Below are 17,134 nucleotides of genomic sequence, written 5' to 3'. Positions count from 1 at the left end.
TGGGCTGCTCTGCTGGTAAATTGAAGAGCAATGAATTAATGTTGACTCGAGCCGCATATGTAAACACCCACTGTGTTCTGCAGTCCTGACTGGGCTGTGAAGCTGGGCTGTTCTCCTGTGAGCAGCCCCCTGCACACCATTTAGCTGAATGAGGTGAGGCTGGCCGAGGCCGCGTCCTGGCTGTGCTCTGTGGCTCCAGCAGGCAGTGCTGTGTGCGGGGCAGGGCTGGTGTGGTCAGCACCAGCTTCAGGATTCAACCTGGAATAGCAGCGCCTTCCAGTTGGGGGCCAAGTTCGGGTGCAGTGCTCCAGATAAGGCCTTCTAAATTCCTACCCAGAGCACGAGAGGCTTGCCTTTATCAGCTGAAAACCCTCCCTGCAACTCTTCGTGCCACTGGCTCTTGCCACGCTGCTGAGTTGCATGTGGGACGTGAGGTGGCTGTGGTACAGCAGAGCGGGTGCAGCGCTGGTGTGGTGGTGAAGGCAAGAAGGTGCCTATAGAAAAGCTGGAGCTGAAAAACCATCTTGAAAGTGTATCCTTAGTTCAGATGTTACCAAGAACTTGTGCTTTCAACAAAAGAATAAAAAATGCAGGATCTCATTACACTTATTTTGATCATTACTCGTTACTAGTAACGTTTATTACGGTATATAGATTTCAACATATACTTTTTTTTTTCATCTGCCTCTACCAGGAATTTAGTTATACACAGCTTTAAACCTTCACACGACTTATGAGTGTGCTCCTGATGTAGGCATTTAACATGGCAGATGAAGGACAGCTAGAGCATTCTGTGTGAGCAGACACGAAGTGTTGACTGGCAGCTCTGGCCAGGCAGTAGGCTTACAGCCCTGTAAATAAAGCACTTCCCCTGGGCATCAGCAGGTGGGATAGCACAGCTCACATCGACACAGTGCTGAACTTTGGGGAAGGTAGTTGTTGGTTGTGTAAGTTATCCTCATTATGCCCACAGGATGATATTTCTATGAATCTCTTGCTTATCCCGATTGGCACAGAGTTGGATTTGTTCATCTTTCTGTTTAGTGATTCTGACACTGGACCTGAGTTCTGGAGCTCCTAACTGCATGTTTAGCACTTCCATTCACAACAGCATCGTCTCCAGAGAATGTTCTTTGTTTTTATAGTGCAGAGTACTTATCCAGTATTGTTCAAGTTGCTGTGCTCAAGTATTGTTTATAATTGGTAGCTTTGGTAGAAAAGTACAACAAATAATGCAGAAATAGATGCATCTTATCCAACAGCCCAGTTGCCTGCTGATACATAGACATCATGAAGTCTGATGGAGGTGCTCATATTTTCTTCTGAACAGTTTTTTGTTTGGAAAATACTACCTTGCAATCGTTGCAAAATGGTGTAACACCCGAAGTTTGATAATCAATATGTAGAGTGAGGGAGCAACGTTTTTTATTTAAAAAGAAAAAAGTATCCAATGGATGAATTTAGCATTTGTCTGTAAAAATAGTCGTGCATTGATACTATATCAGCATGTGAGAGAGTGCTTTTGTAGAAGAATCAAAATGATTAAGATAGTTCTCTGTAAAATAATTATTTGTAAAATACAAGTAGAGATTTACACAGTTGATAAACTCCTGCTGGATCCTGGAAGCAGTTGTTTCCCAAGGCAGGTTCCACCTAAACCGCGTAAAAATGTATTACCTGTTTGTACTTGGAGGTAGGCATGTTGTGGTGTGTCAGATGGCTTTGCTTTTTACCATATGTGAAGGATCAAATTCTCTCTAGGATCTTGGGAAGGAAAACAACAGCTAAATGTGCGGGTTCCATTTCTGCTCATTTATTCAGAATGCGTTGCACGTTGATGCAAACTGCACTGGAGCTGTGATTCCCGAGCTTCTGTGCTAGGCTCTGCCATCAGCAGTGAATGCTCTTTTTGGAAGTTGTTTTACTGCTAATCCAGCACACGATTCTGAACTTCTGCTGTATAGGATTGGTTGCACCATTGGGCCTTAATAAGGCATACATCACACCCTTAGCTTTGCTCATATGGAAAGGCCAAACTCTTTGGTCATTTGTCAGACAGTGAGTTACATGGACTTCCTCCCAGTTAGTTCAAAATGAAAGCCAATACCCAGAGGTTAAGTTGCAGTTTTAGTTGTGCTGGTTACTGAAACTTTGTCTGCTGGCTGTTGTACAGTTTGGTACACTTGGTTTAGAAAGAAAGAAAGAAATCCTGACTAGAAATGTGGTTCTGTTAGTGATAACTTTTTTTCTTTCCACAGCTCTACTGAGAAGTCATTTCCTTGGAGATCACCAGGTATTATCTTCTATGCGTACGTTTTGCCTTATGCCACAAACCCTTTATTTCCTTGGCATTTATTGCTTGTTTTGATGTGCTCTGAACATTAGCAGTAATGCTGTGTGTCTTTTCCAGATATGTTTTCTAAAGCAGCGTTAATATACTTTTTCACACATGGGCTTTTTTGTTCCTTTGTTATTACAAAAGCTTATTTAGTTTAAGTAAGGGTGGTTGCAGCTGCTTTTCTTGCATCTTTTTGTGCCTTTGTGATTTTTGTGTTGTATGATACTAACAGAAACTTTACACGTTTGGTGTCCTTCACAATTAACTCAAAAATAATTTGGAGTCTTCCCCGTAGTCCACAAGGACCATGAGAACAATGTGTGTGCTTTAAGCCTGAAGTCTGTTGTTCCTTCGTATGGCTATTCTTACTTAACCTACATCCTCCAATGAGCAGAGGTTTCTCTGAGAGTTCTTTTTCTGTTTCTGTATCTCAGGATATCTCAAACTCTCTTTCCAAAATATGAAAAATTACTCTTACGGTTCTTCTGAGTCTACTATTAAGTATATTGCATGGGAGTGGATAGGAGTGTAGATTTCAAGTGACATCCAAGTGTATAATCTGAAGGAACTGTCAGAACCATCCGATCTGATCGGCACAGATCAGGGCAGTATTTAATGATTGAAGAGTCAACCTTCGACCAGCTGGTGGTTTCTTTAGAGTGATGAATGTATCTGCAGAAATCAGCACTGTCAACACCATAGAGCAGGACCAGAATAGGACCTTGGCTCCCTGCAAACTGCTTTTTGCATTGGACACCGTTTTCCTAACTCAGTTGTAAATTCTTGAAAGAATGTCATGTTAAGCAAAACTGGTTGAATATAATAAAAATGCAAATGCAATTGTAGATAGCTCGTTACTAACTGAAGATGTATTAATACTGTGCAGAGTCCTGTATAAAGATGCATGCAGTTTTAAGAACTATCCAATACTTTGCATCACGACACACCATAAAAAATAATGCACTGTAATTGTCTGCTTGCTCACTCAAATGTATTGACCATTATCCATATTCGTGGTAAATCCATCTCTTGAACCATCTTCTTTCCCTTTTTATTGTTTGTTTTGTTTATAGATACTAAGTTCTTAAACCTTGTGTGTAATTCTATTTGCACAGTTTCAGTTGCCATCATGGTATCACCTCTGCTGACGTGAGGTATATTAGCTTTTTTATTTTCAATCTAATGTGGTCACAGCCTACTTCCCATGGCATTCAAATTTTGCTAATCAGGGTGGTGCTTTGGGGGTATTATTCTAACACTATTTTGAAACAAATCACATTAGCTGGACTTTTTGTTTGATTTTTTTTTTCCAAGTAATTGAGTTACTTTGGTGTGTTGTTTGTTTTCTAACTTTCATTCTGAACATTATTTGCATGGCTTTATGTTCTGTTATTTCTTGGCTCTCTAATGTTGCAGTGGCAGTTCACCACTGGTAAAGGTGTATTCTGACACACCTCAGCCTGTTTTACAGACTTATCCATTCACATTCCGTTCCTTATTTCCTCCTCAGTTGTCCCTATGACTTACTCGGCTGTTGCTTTTTCTCCTAGTCTTTCCATTAGTTTGTTTCCTTCATCTCCACCCCTATTTTTATCTTATCCTGTCGCTCTCTCCTCCCCATTGCTGTTCCTTTTCCTTAGAAATCCCCTGCTCTGAGGTCACTTTGCATTTGGCAAAATGGCAGAACTTAAGAGAGGGGAAGTCCGAGAAGTCAAGGAATGCCTTGGAATGTCTTCTTGTTTTAGAACAGCGTTTGTGTTCAAGCTGTAACGGTTAACAAATACACAAGCTTTAACTTAAGAGCTTGTGCTTCTGCTTGAATAGTGCATGTGTATTGCCCAACGAGATGTATGTTGTGTATATCTGGGTGAATCTAAGGCTGTTCTGCAGTAATGGCCCAGAAGTGGGCATGTTTGAAAAAAAGGTATTTTTTGGTTGGAACTTGAACTGATGATGGGAATTTTATGTACTGTTCGTGTATAGGTGGTGAGTGCAGCATGATGGTTAGTTTTACTTACTTACGAGTTCACTTTGGAGCTTTATCTTAAAGAAATATCACTCAGCAATGTCTTACTGACTGTGATCTGAAAAATACTGGCATCAGAGGTGAAGGACGGGGCTGCCTGCAGTCAGCTTATCTGACTTGCAGACGGCAGTTTATGTCAAAAGACATCAGCGGAGTGTGGTGCAACCTTACCTGAATGCATCAGTAGAAACGTACAGAAATTTGAACAGAAATGTAGCATGACGTTGTTTTGCAGATGCTTATAAAAAGAATATTAGATCAGCAGCCATTTATAAAAAGGCTATTATTTTATTCAGGGCATTCTCCTCATGATTGATAGTAGCAGAGAGAGAGAGAGAAAGACAAGACCTTTTATTGTGCTTTCTTGCATTTGTTAGGGAGCTTAAACAATCTTCATTATTTAGCCTTGTGAAAGCATTTGCTTGGTGGCAAATGTGTGATAGAAGTGAGGTTTTGGTTTGGATCTCTGTTTTAGGAACAGCTGTGCAGCGCTGCACAATTGAACGTTATTCTTCGGATGTGTTTCTCCCCAGATCAGTTATTTGTCAGCTTGGAATAGATTTCATAATGATGTGACAGGCAGGAGGCAGCACAACAGGGCCTTGCATTACTTAAGTAAAAAAGGTCAAAAGTTAAAATGTTCAAGTTAAAAATAATTGTAATTTAACTGCCCCTGTCCCTGCAGCCTTTTAGTTTAAAGAGCACGTGTAACACCCACTTCTGTCTGTCAGCACTGAGTTACTTCAGCATTGGTTTTCTGTATCATATCCAGAGATACTTGTGATGAAATTAATGCAAGTGTAGTAACACTTCTTAAATCTTAATTAGATTTGGTCTATTATACTCCCATTACAGCGAATTGATTTAGCATCAAGTACAGTAGAGGGCTTAGCCTAAGAACGTTCTGCTCCCCGGTAACTGTGCTGACTGCATGTCATCTGTAAGGTGTGTTGTCTTTATGTCTTAAATCTGGTGTTTGAACAGTGTTCAAGCATTCCTCATAATAATAATTAGTAACATTTTTAGCATGGAAATCTCATTACTGCACAAACAGCACGTGGTGTGCAGCTATTGGTAAAAATCAGGTAAGTGTATTTCTGCTTTGGCTTGTCAGAGCCAGGAGCGTCCCTTCCTCTTGGAATTCCCTTTCACAGTGTACTGCAATAACAGCTGGAATAAAGAGTTTTTAATAGCCCATCTGTTGTTTTTTGTGATTTTTTTTTTCCTGTGACTACTGACAAATTTTATATCAGAACCATTATTTGTCAATGTTAGACCTTTCTTTAGCCCCTGCATGGAGTTTTTCAGCCCTCTTTCATATTTTCTTCCTAAGTCATTCTCAGCACAGGTCTGCTGTCAGTCTGTGCTGGTTTTTACCCTGCTGGGAGGTCTGGTTTCCAGGCGTGCTCCGCAGGCGTCGCAAACAACTCACAGCTTTAACGTGAAGCACTCACAGTAGTTGTTAAACCATTGCTTCCCAGCATGTGATTTTGGGTTTCCCATCCAGGTGCATTCACAAATTCTTCCAGCACAAATGTACATCTCTGGTGATAACTTTAAATGCAATCCACATTCCATACTGCATCTCTGACAGCTGTTCTTATCAGTATAAGTGTGACATGGCAGTTGAACGACAGCTGAGTATTTTTGTCAAAATAATTTTGATTCAGTTTTCTGTTTGGTGCCCTCGTCTTTGTCCTTGATTTCAGACTGTTCAAATTTCTCCTTTCTTCATAACACTGCTGTGATGTTTTCTTTGCTTTCTCTTACATATGACAAGCCTTCCCTTTGCTACAAAGTTCTGCTAATATTCTAAGAACTGATGTTACCTTGAGAGTCATTAAAAAATAAGCACTTGGATAGCAATATATTAAATAAAGCATTCATAAAATTTGCAACAGCTTGTCGATGATACGCAAGTAGGGATGGAGTTCAACTCAACCTTTTATTTATTCAGATCTTGAGACAGTAGGTGTTTAAGACCAGTAACTACTATTCTGTGCTCTGCAGTACAGTTCCATAAAGTTTCTACTCTGCAAAGTACATTTACTAGGTAACCAATCACACTTTTTTATTAATGTATGTTGGAAAGTGTTTTTAAAAATTGGGAACTGTAGAACTACCTCAAAACTGCAGGAAACAAGATTCCCAGACCTGAGTATGGTAATTTCTTTCCTTTAGTTTGGTAGACAGTAACTGCTGCCTACTAGTAGGCTGCCTTTATGTTGGAAGTTCATTAGTAATGTTTGAGAATTATTATTGAGTTTGCAGGAGTTCTGCATGTGAAGTACTACATTCCTCTTCTTAATTTATTCTTTCAGATCCAGCAGCCACCAGTGCAAACAAACCCCTCGTATCAGAGGGAGTTCATACCAATGCCTATCACATTAGGACAGAGCCAATACAAGGGAACCTCTACTCACCGGAACAGACATCTCTCCATGAAAGTGAGGGTCTGTTGTTTGCATTTTCAGTATTACAGTACATTTATTTTTGTATTAACTGCGTTAAAATACAATACAGTTGTGAATGTAGCGAAGAGCAAAGTTCTGAAATACTTTATTTTCCTACTGTTATGCAGTTCTTGTATTCTTATGCTGGCTTCATATCTCCAGGGTCTGTAGGTAACTCAAGAAGTTCAACACAAATGAATTCTTATTCTGATAGTGGTTACCAAGAAGTAAGCAGCTTTCATAACAGCCAAAACTTGAACAAACCAGAAAACAGACAGCAGCATTCCCTTATTGGAACTGCTACTAACCACTTGGTGAGAAGCTCACGAGCTGAAGGGCAGACTCTAGTCCAGGTATGCTCAAAACAGTCCACTTTCTATCTATCTGTATGCTGCCTTTAGCACACTTCTAAAGACACTCAATGTATAGCTGGACTTATGCTTTCTGTGAGATGTAATTAACATTATGTTAAATTCTGTTATTTTAACTAACACCTGCACTGGTTAGAAAGTGGAAATGGCTTACAGCTGAAGTTGAATAAATCTTGAGGTCTCCTGAGTGCAGAGCATGCTGCTAATACATAAATTCCAGGAAAGCATCTCTCAAAATTCTTTCAGTTGTGACGTTTGGGAAAACCTCAAGATTTTGCCCACATGTGAACACGGTGCTTAAAGAAATGTGGTGTTGGTGTTCCTGTGCCACCTTCCTTTTCTAGCCTTCTCCCCTTTCTTTTTCATTAGTCAGAATGTTTTTAATTGGAAAAGCTTTATTAGCTTATTCTAGAATTCTTTGCAATGCTGTTCCTCAATTTCCAGAGTTAATTATGGAAGTAGTAAGAAAGCGTGTTAACATAGAAAGCCAAGTAAGAAGGAGGAATGGAGCACTTCTGAAATGGCCATTTCAGATATGAAATTCTGGCTAGAAAAGACTGTTTTGTAGGGAATCTTGAAGGGACGATGTTTAGAGTAGCAGTTATTCTTCAGCAGCAAAATGTATTGATAAATTGCTTATATTTCATGTTGGCTTCTGTCTTATGGGAGAAGATTATCTACTGCGTGGCCTACGTGGTAATACTGATAAATGCTTTGTTTTTGCTTTTGAACAGCCTTCAGCAAACATCGCTACCAACCGAGCCATGAGACGTGTCAGTTCAGTCCCGTCCAGAGCACAGTCTCCCTCTTACGTGGTCAGCACAGGTGTCTCCCCTTCCAGGGGGTCTCTGCGAACATCTCTGGGCAGTGGGTATGGCTCTCCATCAGTTGCTGAGCAAAGATCCCTCGCTTCTCATGCGTATTCATCCACTACTCTGCCAGTACAGCGGGCGGCATCCCCGTATGCTGCACAGAGACCTGCTTCCCCGGTGACCGTGCGGCGGATTGGCTCGATCACATCCAGACAGACAGCAAATCCCAACGGTGGGACTTCCCAGTACCAAGCATCAGCTAGAGTTGGCTCTCCACTTGCCCTCGCTGATGTACAAACCAGAGTTGCTTCTCCACCCCAAACGCAGCTGGGATCATCTTCCCCAAAGCGTTCTGGTATGACTGCAGTTCCGCAGCATTTGGGAACAACACTGCAGAGAGCAGTCCATGATATTGAACAGTACGGACAGCAGTACGACATATATGAGAGAATGGTTCCTCCACGTCCAGATAGCCTTACAGGTTAGTAAAAAAAAGGTAAAGACACAGATTAAGTCTTGTTGCAAGCCTACAACAAAATTAAACAAATGTTGTAGCAGTAGGACACGACTGTGGTGCATTTTGTAAATGCTGATGTCAAACACTGTGTATCAGTACAAGAAGCTCAAAGCAAACACCATCTTTCTCTCTGGTTTAGCGATCAAGCTAGCAGTGCGCTGCATTAAGTCGCATGCTCTAAGATTTATGTGGCTATGTGAAAGTCTAAGTCTTCCAAACAGAAGCATTGTAGTATTTTTGAAGATGAAATACATTTACGTGTATGTGCAGGGTATGCACACAATAGAAGATGTTATGCTGGGACTAGTTTTGTGTATAGGTCTTTCTTAAAATAGGTAACAGTGCCATTGAATTTTAGTCTCTCTTTTTTTTCCTAGTAATTCTATTCTCTCAAAGTATTCAACTTAAATATAGGGTAATATGGTCTTAAAACAAAGTCTTAAACACAGACTCTATTAATCAGAGAGGCAGGTCCTGTTGAGATGCAGTTACTGTGTGCTTTAAGTTCTTTCTGTTTGCTGTTTTTGTCTGACCTTCATCCAAAAGGGCACAAACAGGTGTGATCTTGCAGTTAGGACTGTATGCTTTTCAGAGCAATGACTGCAACATCTGTTTTCTTTTAAACTATTGTATTTCAGGCAATCTCAAAATGTTTCCCAGCAAATAGAATAAGGTGTCTTGTCTCTGACCTCCATTTGCAAGGCTTAATGATCTACCAATTTGCTATGGACAAAAACTGAAATGCACACAAAGGCAATTCAGTAGTTAAAGGGGACACAGTCCAGTGGACCACATAGTTTGACAGAACAGTAAATCTGTACTCTTAAAGTACTGTTAAGGTACTTTGCAAATATCGGTGCTTCAGATTCTCTTCTCTAAACAGGTGAATTAATATATCCTCTTAAAAGAGATGAAAAGACTTACTGGGTTAAATCTGATTCAGAAACAGATTTTGAACTCAGAGCATTTGTAGTGTTAGGGAAATAATTAGCAACTGCTGTAGTCATGCTTAGCAATTCATTTTGTAGCCATTTTTACTATAAACTTTCTAGGAAACTTGCAGAATTATTACTGTCCTGTTCTTAATCCAAAAGTGAGAAAAACCTTACCTTTCCTCCTATAGTAGGAGTAAAGTAGTTCTCATGTTTCTTTAGGGGAACAATTTAATACTGAAATCTTTATTGGGCCCAGAGGAAAGGTCGATACTGATGCAGCTGTGCTTTTAGTACTATCCAGAGCTCTTTCCTGCTACATAAGCTGGATGAGCTCTAGCAGTGGTGCAGCGATAGCAGTAATAAGCCCACTGCTGAGGAAATTACTTTAAACACAGCAGAGGTAAAATAAACAGAACTCAAGGTAGCCAGCTAAAAGGAAGGTGAAAAACGAGCAACTCCTACAGTTCCCAAGCACAGGATATAGAAACACAGAATCATCTAGGTTGAGAAAGACCTTCAAGATCACCAAGTTTAACCATCAGCCTGACCTGTTGTGCCTAGACAGATTCACCGTGCTCAGTTTGTGAACTGTGTGTGCTGACTTGGCTTTCACTCAGACTTTAGCTGTAGATGCTACAGTAAAAAATTGAGTTGGAAAACTTAAAGTTGTCAGTATTTTATTGAGGGAATGCTGACTTGTCAATGAATGTTTTGATATGCATCATTTAACAGTGGAAAGAAGTTTAAGGCAGAAATGTTGTGTTAGAGTGACCTAACTTGTGTAGCTATAATGCAATTTTTGCTTGGCTAAAGTAAGAAAGATACAATCATCTTTATTTTTAATCAGTGTGGGCTGTGCACACATTTACCTCTTCTTGGTTTCAGGCCTGAGGAGTTCGTATGCTAGTCAACACAGTCAACTAGGACAGGAATTACGATCAGCTGTATCTCCTGACTTGCACATCACCCCTATCTATGAAGGCAGAACTTACTACAGTCCCGTGTACCGCAGTCCAAACCATGGAACAATTGAGCTCCACCAGGGATCCCAGTCAGCACTGTATCGAACAGGGTCAGGTAGGTAAAGGGCTTACAGAGCTCTTCCATCAGCTGTACCAGAGCTGTGCTCGATTTACACAGTGGAGCTTTTCTGGGGCCTGTGGCATATGGGAGATAGGTAGCTTTGAGTTCGAAGGAGAAACTATATGGCATAAACCAGAGTGGGTGGAAAATAGGTTGGAGGTACTTAAATGACCAGCAGGAATTTAAAGTTTTTATGATGTTTGCAGGAAATACTTTGGGCTGTATGTCAGTGTCAGGTTAGGATCAGAATATGTTCTTTGATGACGTGCACTCAGGTACATTCAAGCAGAGTATTTCATGACGCAAACATTTTATTGCTTGCTCTTTCATTCTCAGTGCATCATTCACATACCAGCTGAGCATGTTCTTTTTTTCCTTTTTAAATTCACCAAGGCAGTAAAATGATAACTTGCACAAATAAATTATCTACCATATCTTTCACAGTAAAAATACAGTTTTTCCCTAACTTCCTAGCTGAGGATAATGTCAAAATGCTACATCTGAAGATAGCGTAGTGAGAATGAAATATTTCTATAGTAATTGGTAGAATTGCTACTGACAGATTTTGAGGTGCATAGGCATTATTAGTAGTATCAGAACTGATTCTCTGTAAAGAGAATGGTTGATTAATTTATGTAGTGGAGTAATTTCTAAAGACTGTGGAAATGATAGAGTTATCTAACTGAACTCTCCAGAAATATTTACAGAGAAGTGTCCAATTCCTATGTCTTACATCTCTATATCTGAAAACTGCTTCTTAGAGCATTTCATATATACAAAATACAAAATACAGAGAGCACTGGATACTCAAGGAGGCAATGGCTTTTGCAGTTATCCTCTCTTCCAAGCATACGGTAGATACGCCAGTATTTCCACTAGATATAACTAGCAATTTGAATTCTCTGTTTCCTTGTCCACCTGATATTAGTTACTTTGGAAGAACAGAAGCTATCACAACAGTTCTGCTAAGTCAGGAAGCTACATACACGTTCCTGGCTTTGAAACCATTAGCTTAATACTTTGAAATCATGCCCTCACTAGCTCTTATTCAGGGAAAATGTACAAGTAATTGTGAAAAGTAAAACAGAATGTGAACTACGTAAACTTTTGTTTAATTCTTTTTCCTTTTTCTTTTTAGTACTGTTGGCAAATTGAAGTTACTGTTGGTAATTGAATTTTATTACACACCTTAAAACATTTTGCATCCTAATTTCTCCTCAATGGCACAAGATGCATATCTTTCTTTATTTGCTCAGGCAAGCTGGGGCATAGGCCTGATTCCACCAAAGCTATATTTCTGCAGCCAGCCTCTCTGCCTTCTTTGGGATGTTGAGTAACTGTTCCCTTATAACTGGCGGCAGCTTTCAACGTTGAGCACTATGCACCTTTTTTAGACTGATTTTTTGGCTTACACTTTTAACTTTGTGTTGTCTCTTCTCTTAATAGACATTTGTTACCTGGTTTGTTTTAATACTAATTTTATACTAGGAGTTGGAAATCTGCAAAGATCATCCAGTCAGCGTAGCACACTCACATACCAAAGAAATAATTATGCTCTGAACACAACTGCTACCTATGCGGAACCCTACAGGTCAATGCAGTACCGACTGTCAGAGTCTGGCTATAACAGGCTGCAGCACGCAGCGCCCGCCGACGATGGGACCACACGATCTCCATCCATAGATAGCATTCAAAAAGACCCCAGGCAAGTCCACTTGTGCTTTCGAGAAGCAAACATTCTGTATCATAAGATGATATTTACTGTATTTGTGAGAGAAGTCTTCGTATCGTTGCCATAGGGATGGTCACCCTCTGGCGCAGATCGAGGTGGCCCACGCTCTGTGCTTGTCAGTAGTGAAGATGCATTTAGGTAACGCCCTGGGTAATGCGCTGCTAATGTTTGGTTAGCCAAAAGCGATGGGGCAGTTGGGCCAGATGACCTCTGAAGGTCCCCTTCAGCTGAATTATTCTTTTCTACTGTTGTTAGGGAGGAATAAATCTCAAAGTAGTTGTTGAGTGACTCAAACCAGATGAGTAACCAAACTTACCTTTTCTGATGAGTGGATTCTGGGGTGATCTGACAGGACGGGCTGCGTTAGCCTTTGAATAGCTATTCAGTACTCTTCTTAGCACATCACTTCCTTAGGGTTTTGAGAATAGAAAAACTTAAATGCTGCTACTTTTTTTCCTTAACCATTCCTTTACCAAAAGAAGAAAATGGCCCAACAACAAATGGTAATGGTAATTTTTCATCTGGGAATTGGGCTTAAGTATGCTTAATGACTTCTCCAGGATTTGACTACACAAAACTGCTGCGTTTGATAAAGTTTGATTAAAGTTATTTCAAGTTTAGTATCCCTGATTAACTCAAGTCTTTCAAATTTACTGCATCTGATGATGAAATCTTGAGACTGCACAGCTTTTGTTCAAGTACAGTTGCCTTCAAATAAGAACACAACGCTGAGGAAAAGATATTGCGTAAGGATACGCACTTAAGTGGCAACGTTCAGTGTGCCACTACATATTTCAGCTGACAGACATTTATATAAGTTGCAGTGTTTTAGTTGGTATAGTTTTAATATGTATATCTGTGTTGTCAACAACCCAACTAACTCAAGAGTACAGAAGACGAAGGGTCCTTTTCCACAAAGAAGACTAGAAGCTGATGTGGCATAGTTATTCTAATGTAGTTGGTTTTCCTCCTACTCTCAATACTCCAAAACAAAAACAAGTTATTTACAATACTTAAGATACTCTACTAGTTTTACTTAGTAAAGAAATGTACATTTGTCACTAATGCCTTTCCTTCAATGTGTTCGTCCAATGAAGGGAGTTTGCTTGGAGAGATCCAGAACTGCCTGAAGTCATTCACATGCTCCAACACCAGTTCCCATCGGTCCAGGCGAACGCAGCCGCCTACCTTCAGCATTTGTGCTTCGGAGACAACAAAGTGAAAACAGAGGTACTGTAGTGAGAGTATTTCTGATCCGGGGGAAGCTATAAACTAAAAGAGCAACTGGAGCTCTGGTCTTTGTTTTCCTTTCTTGTTGCAACACCATATTGTGGAGCTTGTGTGTTTCTGTTTGTGCTAAGTGTACATTCGTATTGAAGTACACTTGTGTTCAGATGCGTGGAATTGCAGACAAATACACACACATCTTTCCTGCATAGCAGCTGGAAGTGATGTGGATAAATCTAATGTTGGGTAGTGTAATCCAGCAGAAATGTGGAGTACGTTTCTTGACACTGGTGTTCATGGAACCTGTTGATGACTGTGGACAAATTCTAAAGGAATTTGCTTTTTCATTCATATGTGGGTTTTATTTGTTATTTTCATAATAAATATCATGTAAATAAAGTGTTGATGTAAGTTCTGCAAGAAGCTAACCTAGCACAACTCGCTGTTGCTCAGTGGTGGTAGTTTTGATCTTCTGCTAAAGATGGCAGCAATCAGAAGATGTAGGCAGGCTCATAGGCAGTCTTGCCATTTTTTAAGAGGTGGGACTGCTTACATAGGAGTTCTTGGGATGTTATTTATCTGTGTATGTTATTCTGTAAGATCTTGTTTGTTCCCTTTTTATTTTCATTGTTATAGGACTCGTTTGGGAAATTATAAAATGTCTGCTTTATTTTTTCTCAAAAAAGCACAAACAGAACAGCAACATGACACATTTAAGCACTATCTGAGTGTGATATTAACTTCCCCATTGTATCTGAAGTAGCATCTCAGTTGTTTACCCTACTTAGCACTGCAGCTATTTGGTATCTGACATGCTTTACTAGCAGGTTGAGTACCAAGTACTGTAGCTGTATGGTACCATTCAGAGAACGCTCCCCTCAAAGCAGAGGCCAGCAGCCAGTGTTATTTATGATAGGAAAGAATCATGATTAATTTATTGCCAAGGTCTGTAAAGCTTTCTTTGAAGATTGCATCAACTTCGTATTTTTGGTAATTATTTAGATTTATTATTTTATTGTTGTGATGAAGACCAGATAAGTTTTCCAGACTAGACAAATATTACAAGTATTTGCTTGTAAAAAACAAACTAAATGCCTGCACATGTTTCATGCTGAAACATGAAGGTAAGCATAAGAGGAAAAAAAAATAATTTAAATTAACTATGAAAATGCTCAGAATTAATAAATTATACTCTGATCTAATGAATATCTGCCTGAATTAGTTTTTTTATAAATGTATTCCATGGTACTCTGTTGGTTCAATAATGTACCATTTTGTGAGTGGCTTTCAGTTGGTTTGTTTTGGTTTTGTTTGTTTGGGGTTTAATTTATGAATGGAGTTGCTGTTCAGAGAAGCAACAGCTGCTACATTTAAATATATTTAATGACTCAGTAAAACAAAATTCTCAGGAATGGTTTTTTAACTCCAGTTTCATCTTGAATTATATGCACAAAAACTGCATCTCATCCTGGAAAAATGGTGCATCTGTTGTGTCACTTGGAACTTGATGGGAGTTGTGGATGTGTGTGTAACGATGTGTCAGCACAGCAGCGACTCAAACGTACTAAGAGAGATTAAGCAGGCCCAGAGGAGGGCCACGAAGCTGATCAGAGGGCTGGGGCACCTCTCCTGTGAGCTGGGAGGGGAGAAGGCTCCTGGGGGGACTTCATAGCAGCCTTCCAGTACCTGAAGGGCCTGCAGGGAAGCTGAGGAGGGACTTCTATAAAAGGGGCACCTTTATACAGGGTAGATAGTGACAGGACAAGGGGAAATGGTTTTAAACTGGAAGAAGGTAGATTTATTCTAGAGATTAGGAAGAAATTCTTCACTGTGAGAATGGTGAGACACAGAACAGGCTGCCCAGTGAGGCTGTGGATGTTCCCTCCCTGGAAGCACTCAAGGCCAGGCTGCACGGGGCTGTGAGCAGCCTGGGCTGCAGGGAGGTGTTCCGTCCTGTAGCAGGGCGTTGGAACGAGATGATCTTAGAGGTCCTTCCAACCCAAACCACTCTGTGATTCTAAGTGGAAATGATAGTTATTTCTTGCTTCTGTTCTTCAGCAGCATAAAAATTATTAGCATTAAAAGGAAATAGCACCTTAAAAATATTTGTTTCTATCAGCCTCCTGCATTTACTTTGTATGATATAAATAAACTATAGCTCAATGCTCATGGGGCTTCAGACCCATGGTAGCTACAGATGTGGCCAGAGGAATCACCTGGGACTTGAAGGCCACTGGTGCCCTCAGCTAAGGGCTCCTTTTGGAGCAGCAGCAGCTTCACGTGGCTGATCAACGCCAAGCTTTGTATGTCTGGGTTTTATAACATACGTGGTAGATACTAGGTGTGGAACTGTTTCCTTTTGAAACAATACACTTTCATTTTGAAGAATAAACTTTTTGAACAGAGGTCTAGAAAAAGTGTACACGTCATCAGTCTTTTCTTTTAATCTACTTAGGGTGTGATTCGACAGGCAAAAACAGCGGGACCTTCAGGTTGGGTGTTGGGTTTGTTTTCGAAGCCTCTTCAATCTGTCTGCTGCTAGGGACAGATGAAGCTATTCATCATTACGATACCCAGTGCCAATTTCCAAGAATGTAATGGAGAGGGGGCTGGTTTTCAGAGCATCAATTGTAACGGATTTGGCTAAACCTCAGTTCTGTTTCCATTAAAGTGTTGTTTTATTCACCTTGTGCTGTGGCCAATTAAAGTGAACTTTAGAGTCAAAAATTCGTGGAAGCTGGTACATATCAGTGTATTTCAAATGGCCTTGTGTCTTGCCAAGCTAATGGATGTGTCACTTAGAATAGAAAAAGGGCCTCTTTAAATGTGGTCCTGTGCTGAAGTAGAGAACCCCCAGGACTGCAGTTTCACTTGGAGCTGAATGCTTGGCCCAGAACCACTTCCTGGGTAAGAAAAGGAGTTCTTGTATTTCTTCTGCCTGGGATTTCCTTCTGGGGCAGCAGCAGTTCAGCAGCTGCAGGTGTGGGGGTTTTCGTATGCCAACTTCAGTATATTCTGTGGATGGTATGGCATAAATTTACTGAACAATGCTAAAATAGTGCCAGGTTATAACAGACCTATCTAATACTGCAAATAACTGATGTAAAAAAATTAGCCTTTTGATGTGGATTTTTAACTCAAAATAATGTTAATCTTAAAATAGAAGAATAGTAGAATATCCTGCCTTTAAAAATAAAAGCCTTTTAAAACCATAGAGTGAAATGCATGAAAGCAGCAGGCGCTGATATTCCTGTCCTGTTTCCCAGGTGTGCCGGCTGGGAGGGATCAAACACCTGGTGGATCTCCTGGATCACAGAGTCCCCGAGGTTCAGAAGAATGCATGTGGTGCACTGAGAAACCTTGTGTATGGAAAGTCTACAGACGAAAACAAAATAGCAATGAAGAACGTTGGTGGGATCCCTGCACTTCTACGATTGTTAAGAAAATCTGTTGATGCAGAAATAAAAGAGCTCGTAACAGGTATGTTTTGGATAGAGACCAGTGCAGAACTATAGCATAGATAATGCTTCTGATGTGGATGAGACCTAGAAATAATTGATAAGTGGCTGGAATTGAGTATATTAGCTGGATTTTTATTTGTGCATTAGTATTTTGATTACTAATAGTTAAAAGCATTAGC

The 17,134-nt window shown here is 40.2% G+C and overlaps 1 protein-coding gene across 10 annotated transcripts in view; it reads left to right on the top strand.

Annotated features, from left to right (window-relative positions):
- The window catches only part of PKP4 (plakophilin 4), a 46,771-nt gene that overhangs the window by 15,715 nt on the left and 13,922 nt on the right, over positions 1-17,134 (top strand). For 2 of the 10 annotated variants that reach the window (XM_052675940.1, XM_052675943.1), the window contains 8 exons: positions 2,259-2,293; positions 6,686-6,817; positions 6,980-7,170; positions 7,923-8,481; positions 10,338-10,529; positions 12,024-12,240; positions 13,365-13,497; positions 16,761-16,974. In XM_052675940.1, coding sequence (XP_052531900.1) covers positions 2,259-2,293; positions 6,686-6,817; positions 6,980-7,170; positions 7,923-8,481; positions 10,338-10,529; positions 12,024-12,240; positions 13,365-13,497; positions 16,761-16,974 — 1,673 coding nt within the window. Of the gene's footprint in view, positions 1-2,258; positions 2,294-3,453; positions 3,493-5,289; positions 5,310-6,685; positions 6,818-6,979; positions 7,171-7,922; positions 8,482-10,337; positions 10,530-12,023; positions 12,245-13,364; positions 13,498-16,760; positions 16,975-17,134 lie in introns of those variants that run through there. The other 8 variants (XM_052675942.1, XM_052675947.1, XM_052675949.1 and 5 more) reach the window with 6 other exon arrangements.

The sequence above is a fragment of the Tympanuchus pallidicinctus genome, unplaced genomic scaffold (genome assembly GCF_026119805.1).
Source record: "Tympanuchus pallidicinctus isolate F22 unplaced genomic scaffold, pur_lepc_1.0 scaffold15, whole genome shotgun sequence".
Lineage (NCBI taxonomy): Eukaryota > Metazoa > Chordata > Aves > Galliformes > Phasianidae > Tympanuchus > Tympanuchus pallidicinctus.
The sequence above is the reverse complement of the archived record's forward strand: the minus strand, read 5'-3'. Positions and strand labels throughout refer to the sequence as shown.